The 19809-nt window shown below is 42.6% G+C and overlaps 1 protein-coding gene across 1 annotated transcript in view; it reads right to left on the bottom strand.

Moving 5' to 3' along the window:
• Positions 1–19809, bottom strand: part of mctp1a (multiple C2 domains, transmembrane 1a) — a 296725-nt gene that overhangs the window by 115473 nt on the left and 161443 nt on the right. The window contains exons 5-8 of the mRNA XM_080433064.1: positions 18266–18374; positions 6566–6730; positions 5902–6032; positions 3192–3378 (exon numbers count right to left, since the gene is read on the bottom strand). Of these exons, the coding sequence (XP_080289190.1) occupies positions 3192–3378; positions 5902–6032; positions 6566–6730; positions 18266–18374 (592 nt within the window). The remainder of the gene's footprint in view (positions 1–3191; positions 3379–5901; positions 6033–6565; positions 6731–18265; positions 18375–19809) is intronic.

Raw genomic sequence — 19809 nt, 5'->3', positions numbered from 1 at the left:
CTCCTCCACCACTCTCTACCGTATCTCTCCCCATGCCTCCATCTTCCCGTGGCTGCCGACTAGCAGACAGACAAAGCGGCCAGCGTTTGTCTGTCTGCCGAGGGAGGGAGGGAAGGAGGGAGGGTGGGAGTAGAGAGCCAGGGAGACGATTGGGGGGAGAGCGGGAAGAAGGAAAAGAGGCTGGCAGGGAGGGGGGAACGGTAGAAAAAAAATACTGGCTCTGTAAGAGTTGTAAAAGAGGTGAAATAGCTTTTTCTTTTCATTTTACACGCCTACCCTTCCCCAGCACAACCCTCAGCCTTTACCTCTCGCCCCCTATTACACACACACACACACACACACAGTACACACACACAAATGCACATTCCCCTCCCTGTTTTTTGTGAGTGTTTATAGTGTGTGAGCGTTCGGTCCTTGAGCGCCCCCCTCTGTCTGAGGCCGGCCACTGCGGCGAGGCAAGGCGGAGCCCCGCGCGGCTGGACCTCCCGTGTGGCCAGCCAATGAGGCGGCGGCATGGTTTTATGTAGGTCACGGCAACCCGCGTTTGGCCTGTGGAGTGCTGCGCTCCCCCGTTGGAACACACACACACACACACACACACACGCACACGTACACACACACACTAGAACGAACACACACGGGCATGCACGCCCAAATGTGTGTCAGGCATCTGAAAATACCAAAGCCCTTAGAGATGAAGACCTTGATCAAAGTGACCCGCACAAACAAATGACTGTAGCCTCATCTAGCTCCATCCTCTGCATCTAAAAAAAGGAAACCACTTTATAGTGATGCTGCATGTTTAACCCGTTTAACCACCCAGTCCACCACCGTGTTATATCAGTGGTTCTCAAACTTTTTTCATGTCAAGGACCACCCCAAAAATGATATGTATTTGGCCACGGACCCCCATCTCAAAATGTTTTTTTTCTTTAAAAAAAATGTTTTTTTGTGCTTAAAAAAAAATATATATTCAAAGATTTGCACAAATGTTAACGATTTTTTCAAAAATATCAGATATACAAGCTCAGATATACAAGCTCTGATATTATACAAGCGGCACTTGGTGCCGCGCTATGAGCTTGTAGATCTGCTATTTTTGAATAACCAAAGTATAAAATATGGATAAAGGGGTTAAAATGATTGACGCTTTGTTAACACATTTTTCATTAACTAATTTGACTGGGGACCCCTTGGTACCCCCCCAAGGACCCCTGGGGGCCCCCGGACCCCACTTTGAGAACCAATGATATAATCAATGTTTATTGTTCATCCTACAAATCATACACAACCAGTTGGTGGATAGTAACTATAAAAAGTACATTTACTTCAGTACTGTACTTAAGTACATTTTTGGAGTATTTGTTTTATGTTTTTTTTTTGCAAGCTGATGACTTTCACGCTTTAAATAAAAAATATACACTCCACTGCATTTTTAGGAAGTGTACTCTTTGGACCGAAATGTACAAAACTAAATTAAGAATGAATAGCTGATAGCTGAAATAGCTGATCTAGAAGCTCTGAATACAATTTTAAAAAACTCAAACAATTCTGGAGGGAAATCTTTTTTAATACTTTGAAATCTGTATACTTGAGTATAGCATATACTTTGTCCACCACTGTACACAGCATCACCTCTCCTAGCAGGCCAACACAATTATTTTTGTCAGATTTTATTCTATAAATATCTAATGTATTCAGAAAGATGGGTCACTGTGGAGAGACAGGAAACCAAGGACAGACATAGAGAGAGGAGAGACATGCATATCAAGGCGGGGGGGTCGGATTCGAACTCACGCTCAGTAGGGGCATATGGTCTGTGCACTAACTGTCTGACCCTTGATTTATACCCGTATTTATACTTGTCAAAGTTGCGGTCTTGCGTTTTATTGCGGTTGAAAGTGCGGATTGATTTGCTGAAGTCTAGCTGAAAATGGCCCCTGGAGAAAAGATTGACTGAAATTCAAACTTCCGTGACTTGTTCACGCTAACAGAAATACCAGCGGGAGAAGCAGAGTATTTAAAATTGGATTTATCACCTCAAAGTTTGAATTGAACAAAGTGTGACCGGGTACTTTCGGTGCTTATCCAACATTCAGAAGTCAGAACTGAAATTAAATGGCTGTGTATGGAAGTAATGCATAAATACAAGTCGGGTTTGGTCCAAGACTCACCACCGTTGTAAACCGCTTTCACCCTGGCGTCCCTAATTTTAAATCTAAAATAGCAGATCAAGCAAGCTGACAACATCAGCTGTAAAGTCTGTCTTTCTGTCTGATTGAGGAGTAGCAAAACAAGATTACTGTTACTGTATGTCAAGTCCAATTAATGACAATGAATGATCCACAAAATTGCTAAATTACAACTTGTCATATGAGTCTATTAAGTTCACAGTATTCTGTTGGCAGATCCGCATTCGATGAGAGTGTGTGTGAGAGAAAGAGAGACTTTCTTTGTGCCCAGATTGACAGGTTAACTAGGCTGAGCTGAGGCCATTGTGTTGAATGGAGAGCCTCAGTAGGACATGGGGCCAGAGGGTCGCTCATAGGCCTACCACAGAACCCCACACACACACACACACACACACACACACACACACACACACACACACACACACACACACACACACACACACACACACACACACACACACACACACACACACACACACACACACCTTGTGAGCTTGTAGGCTGTGTGTCGAAGTGTCTCTGAGTAAGATACGGCATGGCTAACTCTGTAAAACGCTTTGAAGGGTCGTTCCCTATTTTATTGTCTCTCTATAAGCTGAAAAAAATAATCAAATCAACTCTGTAGTCTAGTGGGTAGACAGACACATTTACCAAATGAAAACCTTTCCTCTCATTTAATGTAAAGTTCTGGACATTGCCTTTAAACGCTCACAACGCGTTGCATTGCGACACGTTCAGAGCTTGTAGATTGGCATTATTGTTTTAATAAAGCTGTCTCTAACTGTTTATATACTGTATGTGTAATATGTACTCACGTATCTCTGCATGATCAGGTGTCTCTAAGTGTTTATATACTGTGTGTGTTAAATGTACTCACATATCTCTGCATGATCAGGTGTCTCTAAGTGTTTATATACTGTATGTGTAAAATGTACTCACGTATCTCTGCATGATCAGGTGTCTCTAAGTGTTTATATACTATGTGTAAAATGTACTCACGTATCTCTGCATGATCAGGTGCCTCTCGTGGGGGTCGTCCAGCATGTTGACAGACATGTCTGAGATGGAGACGGATGCGGACGCCGTCAGTGTGACCAGCATCACCAGCATGCCCTCGCCCTCCTCCAGCGCAACCTCCACCTTGTGTGTGTGTTCTTTACTCATCACCGAGAGGTCGATCATACCCCTGAAACAAACAAACACACACACACACACACACACACACACACACACACACACACCCCCACACACACACACACACACACACACACACACACACACACACACACACACACACACACACACACACACACACACACACACACACACACACACCCCCCAACAATAAATAAACACAACAAACACAACAGCCGACAACACAAGAAACGAAACAGAAGTTGTGCAGATGTACATTTCTCAACTAAAACTGATCACATGGGGGTGGGCTGGGGTACGGGAGGATGTCCCCCCCACTTTTGAGAAGAAGAAAGAAGAAGAAAAAAAAAACATATACAGTGTGTCACGGTCTGTCAACTACTTATAAGTTAGTCTATCTAACTTAAAAAATAAAACCAGTGTTGACTAATCATATTAGTCAATAAGTTGCTCTTATTATTTTGATTTTTAGAGGAAGTCAGATTTCTGTTGAAGCCAAGCCATCATGACAAATGTATACACATGCACATGGATTATATTGATGGAGTAAATGCGAGATTTATGTTATGAAAACCTCCCTCTTCTAGCTCAAAATTGGCTAAAAATTTTACCCCCTCAGTTCAAAATTGCTCTCTGCGCCCTTGACACTAATGCTGAATTCATACGGGTGACAAAGCTACAAAACGGACCAAGCGTGGCCAGCTATATTGCTGCAGAGTCGATGTTGAAGTGACACTCAAGCCACGGTAGGGTAGTTAAATAGAACAGGGAACTTGTTAACAGCAACTTGTTATTTTCATAACAGAGCAGGAATTGTGGGGGAAAGAGAAGGGGCGGGGTGGAAATGGTGAAACAAAAACATGATTGTTTATACTTCTCTAGGCCATTAGAGAAGCACTAGAAAAAGTTGAGGCCAGCTCAGCTTTGATTTGTAGCGCGTCACGCCCGTCATGCAGTGGCTGTCACTTTATAGCTTTGTGTCGCTGACATTATAAATGACTTGTAGCCTGTCACTTTGTCGCCACAAGTGTGAACACAACATGACTTCACATGATATGTGCACGTGCCCAGGACACAGAGCCATTCTGAGTATTACAATTTCATCTTGGTTTAAAGTTTCCATATAGTCCTACATACAGTAGGTCAGTTGATGTAGATTGTATTGTCATCATCGACTTGATTCAAATCACACAGTGAGAATAATCAAGATATTATGTTTTTTTCTTTGTTACCGTGAATAAATGTATAAGATGGTCAAAATCATCTTGAATCAATGACCTGCTTATCAACAGTATAGTACATTAGCCCGGACAGACTTCAGTGTCTATAGCAGTGGTTCTAAAAACATTTTTCTGGCTCAGGGCACCCCTGTAAATAACTTTTTCAACCATGGTACCCCTGAATTATATTGTTACTGGATAGAACCTTACATTTGTGGTACGTTTCCATTAGGACAGATTGAAAATAACTTTATACTTGATGTTTAACCACTTGAACCCCAGAATCCCTATTCTGGGGGGAATAAAGAGATTTGGTTTCGATTGAAAAAGAACGCACCAAGTACAGTGCAACTCATGTCCGTTTAAATAAGTACAGAGAGTCTAAAGTGGTTAAACTGAAGTGATATTGATCAATTCCAAATACTATCAAAGTATTCTGCGGCACCCCTGGACTTGTGTCATGGCACCCTAGGGTGCCATGACACCCACTTTGAGAAACCTATTCTGACGTGATCCAGCAGCGCTAAAGTAAACACACTAACCGGCTGAAAACTGGTCAGCAAGAAAATTGGCAGATTTTCTCAACAAAACGACTTTTTTTCACACAATTATGTGTACCGCCAACATTACAGTAGCTGTTTCACCAGGTACTGGCAGAACAAGCTGTTAACCATAGACTTTATATATATACACCGTACATCACTCTGTGGTCGTTACCCTGTCACTATCTTTGGCCAGAGACGCTATGGTTCAGGAGTTAATGTCGTCCCTATAGACACCATTTTGTGAATGAAATGGTTTTATCGAGAAAATACTGTATGCCAATTTCCTTCAGGTTTTTCATGGCTGCTGGCTATACATTGACGTTGGAAGAAGCAGTCTGTTTAGTGTGATTAAATGTGTGCTGCTGGCTGTTTAAAATGATATCGCCTGAGTCCAGAATTTAGCATCACGCCAGATTATAGATACTGAAGTCTGTCCGGGTTGTATCTACATGTCAGTCCTGCATTTATGTACTGCATATATCGTCTCTGTCAGGTGGAAACCTCATATGTCCAAAACTGTCACTTTTCAGGATCCAAACAAAAAGATAGCAAAAGTAGCAGATCTACAAGCTCAAAAAGTGTCGCGATCGTGACGCGTTTCGAGCTTGCAAATCTTCTACCTTTGATGCTTTTGTGTGACTTTGTAGTATGATCAAGTAGGGCGTTACGAAAGAAATAAAAAACACAAAAATGGAGATAAGCGTTTTCTGCCCGACAGCAACGATACTGTATATATATACTGTATACTGTATATGAAACGGACCCGTTGTCAGGGAAACACTGCTGTACCTTCCCATGAAGTCGTCCTTCTTGCCCGCGTCTTTGTCCCACACGGTGATGTCTACGAAGCCTCCTTGTTCCTCGTACATGTGGAAGTCAAACTGCTCTCTCCACTGGGGGTTCAACGTCTTGGTTATCGTCTGACAGGGAGACGGAGAGAAGACAAACCTCCTTTTAGAAAATTCAACTTCAAGTGGTAAGACTGATTTTGTTGCTATATTAAAGGACGATTTAACCAATTTTCAACCTATCTTCATATAATTGGTCCTCACTAATGCTCATAACATGGCACCATTTTTGTCTACTCACTCTGTGTCTCAGAGGAGGGCTGTGGACACTTCAGAAACCCGCATAATGGAAGCCATTGTTCTCGCGTTAATAAAAATCTATGTATTTTTAAATCTTGTTAAAAAAAGCTCTGCCTAACAACGATGTCACTGGTAGACGGGTTTCTGAACTGTAAGTCCTCCTATCAGACACAGACCGAGTAGATTTAAAAAAAATCATTTTATCAAGAGCATTAGTGAGGACCAATTATATGAAGCTAGGTTGAAAATGGGTGAAGTCGTCCTTTAACTAATTTCGCTGTGGACCCCCACTGTGTGTGTGATCACATGCGTGGTTTGTGAACGTTTTGCTTGGCTCAATAAACAAGGACAGTGAATCCTTATACCTTGCTCTTGTACTTCTGGTGTCCCATGCGGAACTTGACGTAGGGGTCACTGAGGCCGTTGTTGTCCATGGGCTGGAGGTCGCGACCTTCGATGAGGCTGATGCTGACGATGCCTCGCCAGAGCTGGGCTTTTCTGTGCACCTCCGACAGACGCATGCTCTGGCACTGTAGGAAACACACACACACACACACACACACACAGATACAGATGTGCACATATGCGTTCACATGAATAGAGACCCCCACACATACACACACGATCACACCCACGCATAAGCGTGCACAAACCCAAATACATGCACGCACAAGCACATACTGTATTAGCACACATGCACACAACGATATCAACACTTTTCAACACAATTGACTTCAGAAGTCTGAACTTGGCCCCCAATGCTGTAATATCACTGTGTTCACAGACAGAAAATGTACACTGTAGAGATGATACTTCCCTTATTAGCAAAGCTCAACCATAGCCATCTCTATCCCTTCTCAAGATGGTACAAAATTATTTTAATAAATCGATGCTGTCGGGGCAGAAACCTCTTATCTCCATATTTCGTAACTTTTTCGTGGCTTGTCAATATTTTTGATACTTTCAATCCTGAAAGAATAACAGTTTTGGACATATGAGGTTTCCACCTGACAGAGACGATATGCTGAATCCTTCAATCAATACTTTAAATGGAGAGATTTGCACCCTGCTCCACCGATACCTAGAGTACTGTAGGTTGGATGTCACTGAAAACAACATTTTTAGTTATGCACACCGTAAACTTCTTAAATGCTCCAGACAATGTTATTTCGGTACTCAAACGCTTCAGACAAATATAGGGAGCAGCAAAATCTCAACCAAAGACACTGGTGTCTACATGACAAGAAAGAAACAGAGGAGAAAGGAGTCAGCTGGGGGCATTAAGGCCACTGTGGCCTCTCAGGGCATGTAATGTTTTTGAGGGGCACAAGGCCAAACTGAGGGGCAACAACGGCCATGGCCTTCGTGGCCGCCCTGAAATTCCTGCTCTGGTACCCACAATGTTTAGGTTGCCCATTGTCCACTCTTCCGGTTACCCTACTGTAACAGTGTATTATAGGCTACAGTATACTATTGTACACACATACACCGCCGTAGCGATAAAGTATAATTACAGCCTTGTAAGCCCACACAGCCGTGTATACCGACAGCGTTACAAATTCAGACTGACACTTTGTGCAATTTCCAACACTTCCAGCAGTTCCCTAATCACTAGTTACAGGCCAATTTAACCCCTCTTTAAAGGCACGTCACTATCATTCACTCAAACAAATAGCGGGGCTATTTATTTGCCAAAACAACGCATCACTATCTATAACAGACTCTCTCTTCTACTCAATCCATCTCTCTCTCTCCCTCAGTCTTTACCTCGTCCGTCCTCGTTAGGGGAGAATCTATTAGCATAGCTTTTGTTTTGCCACGAATTTCATTAAACTCTGTACAAACCCGGCCTCGCAAGCGGCACGCCTTTGATCTGCTAGATGAAGCCTCTTAATTTCCATTCTCCAGACATTAACCCATTTAGTCCGGGTACTCATACTGTAGGTGTCATTTTTAGATGTCTTATACAAGCTTGTAGTGCGGCACTGAGTGCCACTCTACGAGCTTGTAGATCTGCTATTTTTCAATAAATCATGAAAGTTTGTGCAAATCTTTGAATATATTTGAACGCAAACATTTTTAACTTAAATCTTTGCTTCTGGGGATTCTACAAATGTCTTCTAAATCCTAAAATGTATTTAATTTTTCTATTCTATTTATGTCGCTAATATCAGTGGTTCTCAAACTTTTTCATGTCAAAGACCCCCAAAATTATGTATTTGGCTGCGGATCCCCATCTCAAAATATGTTGTTCCAGGGACCCCCCAGAAGCAAAGATTTGAGTTACAAATGTTCGCTTTCAAATATATATACAGTATATATATTGAAAGATTTGCACACATTTTCATGATTTTTCAAAAATAGCAGATCTACAAGCTCATAGCGCGGCACTCTGTGTCGCGCTATGAGCTTGAGCTATTTTTGAATAGCCAAATAAATAAAAAAGACACACAGATGCGTTCCCGGTCTTAAAGGGTTAAACAATGCGAAGCGGCTCCCCTCTCTCTCTATACAAACCCAACCCAAACCACCCGTACAGCCGCCGCTCTCACTCTCTTTCCCCGTCTCCTGTCCCGCTCGCCATATCGTTAAGACGCCGTATGCTAATAGCAAAGGGAGCTGTTGTTAAAGTTCTTTTCAAGCGCGGGCCCTAATTGCGAGGCCTCGTTATTGTTTTGTCGCTACATAACGCACATTATATGGAAACCATGGACTGTGTGGATTAGGGGGGGAATCAACATCTCCCTCTCCGCCCAAAGTGTGCAAGCGGGGGAGATAATTTCTGAGAGAGGGAGTCCTTTAATAGGTGACAACAATTAATTTAGGGAGTTATTACAAAGCCCCGTTGCCATGGTTGAACTGTTCAACTCCTGTCAGCGAGATAGCCCTCTGGAAAGAGCCGGAACAGAAGGGCTTGGAAAGTTGCTAAGACAAGCAGTTTTCCTCTCCACTGAACTTGGGAGAGATCCCGGGTTTAAAGTCATGCCAATGACTTGTAATTATCTCAAAGTACTTCTTTTTTTTTTCATGTAGTCTGCTGCATTTGCAGAGCTGGGGTACAGCATAAGCTTGATTAAAGAGACGTGGGCGTGTGCGTGTAAAAATACAATATCAGCTCTCGCTCTCTCTCTCTCTCTCTCTCTCTCTCTCTCTCTCTCTCCGTGGTGGGAAGCATGGCAGCTATACTATAGCTTGTTAGCGCTCTAAAGCTAATTCCCGAACCACACTCTAGGACTGGGACGGCCCAGTTAGAAGCTTCAAAGACTTGGGTTTGAGGAAGAAGAGACATATAGCGGGACGTCTGCCCAACGACCATAATTGACGCTTGAAATTATGTTTCTGTGTTTCAAATGTTTATTGCAGCTATAAGGGGAATTAATGCCTTGAGCACGCCTCTATAGTTGAGTATGATACTTCCATTGAAAAGTGAGCCTTGATGCAGTGCCATTTGCCTCATAGTTATTTGGCTGCCCAAGCGGGACAATACTTTGCACAAATACCCAACACGCTTTAAGGGGAACACTTTTAGGTTCTTGAACTTTGTTCCATTTAAAAAACGCCCAGACACAGAGGGAATTTGGCCATGCACCCACAAAACAAAAACGTTGTTACAACAATTACAATTTAGACATTAAGCAGCATGACACTCTCATCCAGAGCGAATTACAAGTGCAAATCAGATTTAGCATGGAATAACCCAATCAAAGACGGAATCCTCCAGTCAGATGAATGATTTTTTTTTTCCCCTTGATTTTGTAACTGTTTTTTTCACCCGGTGCCAATTTTCTAAGTGATCCTGGGCACTACACTCCCCCCACCAGCCTAGGGAGGCCAGGGCCGAGCTCATGCCTCCTTCAATGCATGAGAGCCAACTGACCTTCTTGTCACCCGACAGGGGAGAGTTTCCCTGGTTGGACGTAGCGCGTGGAAGGAACACGTTATTCCAACCAGTTCCCTTCCCCTCCATCAGGCGCCCCGGCTGACCAGGGGGAGGCAGTATAGTGACCAGGATTACTACATGTTTTTGTGAGGGTATTAACTACCCTAGTAGACATGGGGAGAACATGCAAACTCCACACAGAGTGACCGGAGCTATTCTCTTTGTACTTTAGTGACAAATACTGGTGGAGGCGTGGCCAAATCTGCCATTTTCTTGGAGGTGCAAACAAACACAGGTATCAACATTGAGTTTGTGAGATAGATTGTATACAGTGTTTGTTTTAGTGCATAGTTTACATAATCTTATGAAAAATTAAGACAGGACATTCAAGTATACATAATTCAAGCTCCAAATCCACGCAAAAAAAAGCATTGTTGTCTGTCTGCACCCCCTCCAACGAAGTCATGATATCCATTCCCTTCCACTATTCGCATGTAGAACGTGACCTCACTGCAGCTAAAAGAGTTAACCACTTAAACCTCACATGGTTGAGTGCCTCATGGCTCTTTTCTGTTTTTTTGGGGGGGGGTTTTATCCCACAACCCATTTTTGTAACCCAGTGCCAATTGCCTAAGATGTAATCCTGGGCACTACTCTCCCTCTGCCAGCCTGGGGAGAGCCCCGAACTGAGCTCATGCCTCCTTCAATGCATGAGGAGCTAGCAAGCCACTTCTTATCTCGTGACAGGGGGGAGTTTCCCCGGTAGGACGTAGCGCGTGGAAGGAACACGTTATTCCAACCAGTTCCTTTCCCCTCCATCAGGCACCCCGGCTGACCAGGGGGAGGCAGTATAGAGACCAGGATTACTGGTTTCTGTTATTGCGGGGGAAAGCTGTGGGGAAAGCTCAGAACGTGTGTGCTGCGACGCGTTGAGAGCTTGTCGATCTGCTATTTTCTGCGAAAGCTTTCCCCACAATACGGATGCTGGGGTTTAAGTTGAAGTAGTTAAGTTGCCGTGAATTAATCCGACTCTTGTGGGGTTATATTTAGTTGATATCAGAAAACCACAATATGTCCACATGCAGGAGTCGATGAGAGGAAGCAGCAGGTCATACATAGGCCAGCATGCATTTGGTCGAGCTCGACAGCCAATGAGAACCATGGAAACGAACCCAAACAGTCACAGTTTTATTGTGACACATAACATATGTGATGGGAACATAAAAAGAATATGGCACAATCCATATAGTGGAGACGTCCACTTGAGGTAAAAGGGTCTCAGGAGATTTAATAAAACATCTCAAGTCTCTCTCTCTCCATCTCTCTTTCTCTCTCTCATCTGATCTCTTAAACAGGTGTCTTGTTGTCTAGTACTCCTTTACGAAAGAAAATACACTTTATTTTCTCACCCCGCAGCTGCAATACACTATAGTTATAGTATCATACTGTATGTCAACATCAGTTACAACTTGGTCTCAGAACTGTGTATACTACATTTCATACAGACACCTAGCCTTAGATCAAGACTATCGTAGATGTATTTTATCGATTTTGACATTTTTATATCTACGAGAGTCTTATATCAACGACCACCCCCCCCCCAGTTTTCCCTGGAATGTCACCAGGAAAGCCCGTATTTCTCCAAACATGTACAAATGCAAAATATAAGGTGCTTACCCACTTTCCCCAAATGATAACTAGGTGTCCGGAGTATTTGTGCAATGTATTAGGCCATATTTTCCAATAAAGAAGTGTTTTAATCCGGTCTGTGGCCGTTTCTGTCGGAAGTTCCCAATGGACAGTAGTGACAGGGCGCATCCGGTGAAAGACGGAATTAAACTCAATTTAAACAGGAAGTAACAGACGGGATTAAAACACTTCTTTATTGAAAAATATGGACTAATACATTGCACAAATACGGACACCTAGTTAACATATGGGGCACGTGGGTAAGCACCTTATATTTTGCATTTGTTTACATGTTTGGAGAAATACAGGCTTTACTAGTGACATTCCAGGGCAAAGGGGTGGTCGCTAAGACTCTCGTAGATATGAAAGTAAAAGTCACACTTGATAAAATACATCTATGATAGTCTTGATCTAACAGTACGTTTTAACAGCGGGCGACTCACGGGCGATCGGCGGGCGACATCGTCCAAAAGATAAAGAAAATCCATCTTTCATCGCCCCCCCGCCCACTTCGCCCAATCGCCAGTAGTTGCCGGCTCTCATAGACATATAATGACGTCGCCCGGCGATCGCCCGAGAGTCGCCCGCTGTTAAAACGTACCGTCAGGCTACAGACACCCATAAATCTTGTCTTCTAGGAAATACAGTTTGAGGTTTGAGGTGGATGTATAACTTTAACTCTTTCAAAAAAACATCCTAGGTTTTTCTTCTTCTACAATGGGTTTATGTTCTTATGGTATATTGCAGCTTGTGGAAAATAATCTGGAGATGATGAGAAGAGGAACGGACGACCTGATAACAGAAACAAAAGAACAAATGATAATACCACCGTGAAACGAGGAGGAGGAGAAGGGAGAGATGAAGAGAGGAAAGAAGACGAAGGCCGGGGCTGGGGGTGGGGGCAGTGGTGGAAAGTGACTAAGTACATTTACTCAAGTACTGTACTTAAGCACAATTTTGAGGTACTTTTACTTTACTTGAGTATGTCCATTTTTCAATACTTTATACTTCTACTCCACTACATCTCAGAGGAAAATATCGAATAATATATTATTCGACTACAATTATTTGAAAACTTTATTTACCAGTTACTTTGCAGATAATAGGCTAGAATCTCTGCTTTATACCTCGGCTATTCCAAAATAGCCGATCTACGAGCTCACCCCGCGTCGCGACGATGCGGTGTGAGCTTGTACGCGATGCAAGTTTTGTAGATCGGCTATTTTCAACCAATTGACACATTTTTAAAACATTTGTTAAAAATGGGAAAAGTCTTCATAATGAGTACTTATTCCTTTTGGTACAGTATACATATATTTTGATGCCAATAATTTTGTACTTTTACTCAAGTATAATTTAGAAATTTAAATACATATCACTTGTAACAGTATCTCTACATTGTTGTATTGCTACTTTTACTTAACCCATTAAAACCGAGAAGGTAATCTGCATCATTTAACCACTTTAACCATTATTTTACTATTATCTATTATTATACTTTGGCGATTAAAAAATTGGAAAATAGCAGATATACAAGCTCATAGCGCGTCACTTCGTGCTGCACTATGAGCTTGTAGATCTGCTATTTTTAAATAAAATGGGTTGTTTTTGCAAATCTTTGATAACACTTTTATAACTCAAATCTTTGCCTCTGGAGGTCCCTGGAACATAAGACTTTGAGGTGGGGCTCCGTGGGCAAAAATACATATCATTTTGGGATGTCCTTCACATGAAAAAGTTTGAGAACCACCGATGTAGAAACCTACTGTAAGTTTTTTTCTGAAAACTGTTAGGATTTATAAGACATTAATGTCCTCAGGTCTAAATGGGATAACCCATTTAGGGTTAGACTTAGGGTTAAACTTAGGTCAGGATTTAGAAGGCCTGTTTAGAATCAGCCTCAGGTCTAAATGGGTTAAGTAAAGAAAAAATTGGAGTACTTCTTCCACCACTGGGGGGGGGGGGGTGGGGGGGTGGGTTCCATCGATGGACCAAGGACACCAGTCAGTGCAGAGGGTCGGAGGGCGAGTGGGGGATACAGTAAGGACCAGTGGAGGGGTTTGGGTTCAGGGGAGGTACATGCCTTTTTTAGTTTACCTTACTAGATCGTTTCCAGTTCCTTCTCAAAAGCATGGTCTGTAAATGAGACAAAGCGGTTATACAGCGCCCCCCATTGGCACACACACTCACAGCTGCAAGGTCAAGGGTTAAAACGGGGGCCCAGGGAGGGTGGGAGGGTTGGCTGGCTGGGGGTCATCCATGCAGCAGAAGTAAGCAGCGCGTAGCATTAAATATAGGGGAAGCGCTCCTATACTGTAGAGTGTTGAAGTCCTGACATCAATCCCGTTATCCCCTAGATGCTCGGTCACACTATTGAAAATACCATAAGATGGCGGTGCACTGTAGGGTATAGCATCAGAAGACTGGTACCTTCGGTGTACCGTGGCATAATTCCTAACTACACCAGTCTTTTGCCATCAGTGATTCTGATGACATCACTGAAACTCACCTGAGCATGTCATCAGGTGAGGTGTTTAGCGCCTCCCAGAAAAACTGCTTTCAACAGGAAATGCCCAAACAAGGCATTTCCTGTTTACAGCCCCTTTAAACATCAACTTCTCATGGCTGTGGGCGAGAGTGCACAACGGACCCGAGCGTAGGGACCCCCGTGCCAGCGAATGCTTCGCGGACCCACATTCGCTCGGGGTCCGACCTGCCTCGCGGTGCGAACAAAAAATTCTCTCTGTGAATCACAACGTGTGAAGCTGCCCCGTGTGTTTGTGTGTGTGTGTGTGTGTGTGTGTGTGTGTGTGTGTGTGTGTGTGTGTGTGTGTGTGTGTGTGTGTGTGTGTGTTTGTGTTGTATCTGTCACCAGCCAGACATCGACTCATAGAAACACACGCCTTGCCCACACATAACTACAAGTCTGCAAATATTTCGAGTTCGCGTACTCTGTGCTCATCTGCTGCGCGGCCTCGGTTGTTGCATCACGTTTGTCATTAAATACGTAGCCATGTGCATGCCCACAATAATTGTAATAATACTATATATAGCCTATATTGCAGGCTACTAGATGTGAGGGCCAGGCTACTAGATGTGAGGGCCAGGCTACTAGATGTGAAGGCCGCATAGTGGCCCGAACCTCTAGTTGAGTTACATTTGATGAACGTCTGTGTTTGAAGAAAATGTATGTATTTTCTGTTTATTTTTGGAACACGGTTCTTATGCCACGATGCTATTGAGACCCTATGGTATTTTCAATGGAAAAATAACTCTGACCCAGGGGGATATAGTGGCATCTATAGAGGCAGTGATGTCAGACTTCGGTTCTCTATTCATTTTATGGTGTTGTGTGTACAGCCACACACACACATGCACATGCAGGGAAAATATATATATTATGCATGTGAGTGCATCAGTTTGTTATGTCCATCCCTGCACGACTGAATGTAAAAATTCACCCTCTCACACTTCAGACTGACTTATACTTGGGTTGCCTGCCGCCGTGGGACGCGACGCGCCAAGTATAACTCAAGCGTTCCCCTCTCTCTCACTCCGTGTCTCTCTCACACATACTGTAGACACATAAAATATACACACGCACACAAGAACATCATAATTGTGAACTACTGCATAGATGCCCTCTGGTGCCGTGACTGACTGACTGACTGCAAAAAAAAAATCATCAGATGATAAACAAGCAGTGGTGGAAGGTAACTAAGTACTTTACTTAAGTACTCTACTTAAGTACAATTTTGAGGTATTCTTTACTTTACTGGAGTATTTACAATTTTCAATACTTTTACTTCTACTCCACTACATCTCAGAGGCAAATATTGTACTTTTACTCCACTACAATTATTTGAAAACTTTAGTTACTAGTTACTTTGCAGATATAAATCATAAAACATACATTAACCACTTCAGCCCTATTTTATACATAGGCTATTTGAAAATAGCTCACAACGCGTTGCATCGCAGCGTGTTGTGTGCTTGTAGATCTGCTATTTTCAAACATTTTAGTACTTTTGGTATATTTTAATGCCAATACTTTTGTACTTTCACTCAAGTAACATTTTGAGCACAGGCCTTTTACTTATAAATATGTATACATTTTTATATTGTGGTATTGCTACTTTTACTTAAGTAAAATATCTGAGTACTTATTCCACCACTGTAAACAAGTTAGAAAAGTTTCTTTCATTCTCCACTTTGCCAGTAGATGGAGACAGAGAGCAGCATCCCATCCATCCATCCAGCGCTGCTTATTGCCAGCAACAACCTTGTGCTGGTTCTCTCACAGTGGGGTAGCGCTCATAAAGTGATGCTTAACCTAAATAGAGTTTTTATTTGTTCTGTCAAGTGTGGACTCTGTGAACTGTGCTACCCGAATAAGCAGCGGAAATTAAGACGTCAGATCAAAAGGAATAAAATATTTCCCCCATGACTCTCTGCCTTGTTTCCACATCAGGCATGCAGGGGGTCCAATTAAGCAAACAAATAATTGAACAGAAATAAATACAACTCTGGAAACATCGAGTTGCACGTCGTCCGCAGAGGCGAGCGTTGCAACATAATTAGGAATAAATGTAGAATCCAGTGCTCTTTGAACAGGGAACATATATTATTATGTGCTTCTTCCTGTGAGCATTTTAATTACACTTGTGGATAGGAGTAAGTGTGTTGACTGAGCTCAATTGCAATTGAGATATCTAATGCATATATAAATTAAAGGCAAAAGTTCAAATTATACAAACCGTGGGTGTTTTATTTAGTGTATGTAATCACAATATTGTTGCTTAACTTAATTGAAAGAAACTTTTGGATGTCACAGCCTTTCCAGGTACGTTGTAGCTTAGTGAAGGGGTCTTCAACGTTGTTCAGCCCAAGGACCCCTTAGCTGAGAGAGATATGAAGCAGGGACCCCCCGCCCCCACTACATATTGTATAGAATTGTGTTGCAGATTAGAGTTTTTCATAGTTTCGTAGACTTGTTTGACAGCACTGTCATCAGTGTTGTGTAAATTAATGTGTTTTTGTAATTTTTTTACACATTAGCTTCTCTATTAATTCATGTTAACTAGATGACATCTAGGCCCGATCCGAGGTTGGTCCAGACAGAGTCCAAGACTCATCAGATGTCAGGGCCGCGTCAAACTCTCCAAACTTTTCCTCCTTCCAAATAGTCAAATTCCTCCTCATGCTTTAGCGGTGTGTGTAACAGATTCACATCCTCATCGTTCCAAAACATTTCGACTGTTATCCCTTCTAAATAGTCAATTTCCTCTGTAAGAGTTATTTCTGAACCATGACGTAATTATAGCTCTGCACACACGTCATGCGAAGTCCGGCCTCTCGGGCCTCTCCTCTCGGCCCCTCTCCTCCCCCCCTCTCCTCCCCCTCTCCTCCCTCCCCGCTTTGCTTTGCGGCCCTAACCTCTAGTCCCATCCTCCCAACCTCGGTCATGTGATAAAGAGGTCAGACTTCCTGTATCTGGTTGCTATGGCAACCTGCCAGATCAGGCTGAGGGTCTGATAGGCAAATCAGAGAATCAATCAAACCAAGAGTCCGATCACCGATCGAGGTGGGTTTCGGGGCAAATGGAGTGATCCTGTGCTTGCTTACCCCGCACAAACTTTCGGAGCTTTTGTCAATTATATAGTAGTAAGATAGTAAGATAGTAAGATAAGATGTGTATTTTCAGACCTTTGTAAACCCTCAATACTAAGTGAACTTGACCGTTGGCTCTGTACTTGGTCTGCTCTTTTTTTCTCTCTACACCAAACCTCTTTACCGAAAATAGCAGATCTACAAGCACACAACGCCTCGCAGAGCGAGACGTTGTGTGCATGTAGATCTGCTATTTTTTGGCTAATGTTCCCCTCAGAATAGGAATTCTACGGTTCAAGTGGTTAATAATATAAAAAAATAAAAGGATCACACAAAGATTTGGAGACCCCCCTGTAGTAACTCTGAGGACCCCCTAGGGGTCCCGGACCGCCTGTTGAAGACCCCTGTAAATTAAGTGTACGGATCTTCAAATAGTAGCTTTGTTTGTGTTCGTTTATGTGCTAAAAGAGTGACTTTCAGAGGTGTATTACCATACAATGCCAGTCAATGAAGAACATATTTTGAATTATCAATTTGTAATCAACGGAGCAAGTATTTTGTATTTCTTGTCCACCTTTGGAGTTACATCATGGCAAGGTAACTTACACAACCCAAACCTCTATCAAAGTGGTCTTGCCCTTTAATGTCAAGTGTTCATCAAACCCCAACACTAGCTCATCATAACCATCTGAGTAACCACCAGCTGGGTGAAGCTGAATTTCCCACCCGTGGGGATTGTAAGTAAGGTATGAAGGGAAGGAATAATGACTACATGGGAGGGGGAGGGAGAGAGAGAGAGAGAGAGAGAGAGAGAGAGAGAGAGAGAGAGAGAGAGAGAGAGAGAGAGAGAGAGAGAGAGAGAGAGAGAGAGAGAGAGATTCCTTACATCTTTGAGGTCTCCCTCTTTGGGCGTCAGAGTGACCTCCAGGTCCAACGTGCCCAGGTTGTTGTCGGGGTACTGGGGGTCCTTCAGGTCAAGGGTCACGTCCAGGGCCCTGAAAGAGGGGGGGGGGGGGAGCAGGCCAGACTGATATTATCGTCTCTGTTGGCGTGGAAACCTCATATTGTCCAAAATGTAATTACTTTTCAGGATTAAAATTCAAATGTAGCAAAAAGTAGCAGATCTGCAAGCTCAAAATGCAGTGCGAAATGGCTCGAAGCGACACGTTTTGAGCTTGTAGATCTGCTACTTTTGCTATTTTTGAATTTGAGTCCTGAAAAGTCACATATGAGGTTTCCATCTGACAGAGATGATGTCATTATTTTGAGCTTGTAGATTGGCTGTTTTTGAAAAAAAAAAAGAAAAAGAAAAAGCCTTTGATCAAATTAAAAGTGTTTCAAATTGATTAGAAAAGATTTCACACTTTTTGACTAAATATCGGTCAATGATATCGGTAATCGGTGGGTTAGGACTGGGTTATTCGACCAAAAATCTGGCATCTGATGCACACACAGGCTTACACACTGTAGAGTTTCAGTATGTTGATCATTATAGATTATAACACTGCACGTTGACATGAAAAACATGCAAGTACACACACACACACACACACACACACACACACACACACACACACACACACACACACACACACACACACACACACACACACACACACACACACACACAGTACGTAACATACATGTACATATGTAAATACATTATTTGACTAATTCTTACATAAACGCATACAAACATTTACTTTAAGGTCTACTTAAAGACCACCCCTATCCATCCAACTGTTAAAACATGTGCTTGTAAAAGGAATTCATATATATTTTAATTGAGATGAACATTCTAAAGATGTGCATGCCATATTCACTGAATATGTGATTACATGTTGTCAGAAATAGTGATTATGTAATTTTACCATACATCTTCCATCCGTCTATTTTATAAAAAAAAAACAAATCAAAATATATGTATGTGTTTCCCCCATAATATGAGGTTTGTGGTGAATCACCAGGGAAGGCCACGAGAGGGCAGTGGTGAACTATTCTTCACCATGACTGAATCATGGTGAATGGGAGTCAAAGCCATACAGTGGAGGCAGAGGGGACTGCCTCTGTTGTGGTGCTGTGTTGGTGTTTCGCCTTGATTACGTCTAAACCCTAACATTTAACTTCACTAAAACTATGCCTAACCCTAACCCTAACCTCACTAAAACTATGCCTAAACCTAACCCTAACCTCACAGAAACTATGCCTAAACCTAGCCCTAATCTCACAGAATTTATGCCTATAAACCTAACCTCAAAACCCTGTCCGCCTGGGCGAAACACCAAAGAAAGAGACTCTTCCGGAGGCAGAGACACAGGATACAAGAACAGGAAACTGAACAAAAGCAAATGAACAGTTAGCAATTCAAGGAAATAAAAGGTGAGTACAAGTGTGAGAGAGCGGAGAGAGAGAGAGAGATAGAGAGACAGA

The sequence above is a fragment of the Gymnoscopelus braueri genome (assembly GCF_963280865.1).
Source record: "Gymnoscopelus braueri genome assembly, chromosome: 7".
NCBI classification, from domain to species: domain Eukaryota; kingdom Metazoa; phylum Chordata; class Actinopteri; order Myctophiformes; family Myctophidae; genus Gymnoscopelus; species Gymnoscopelus braueri.
This window is presented reverse-complemented; position numbering and strand designations above follow the sequence as displayed.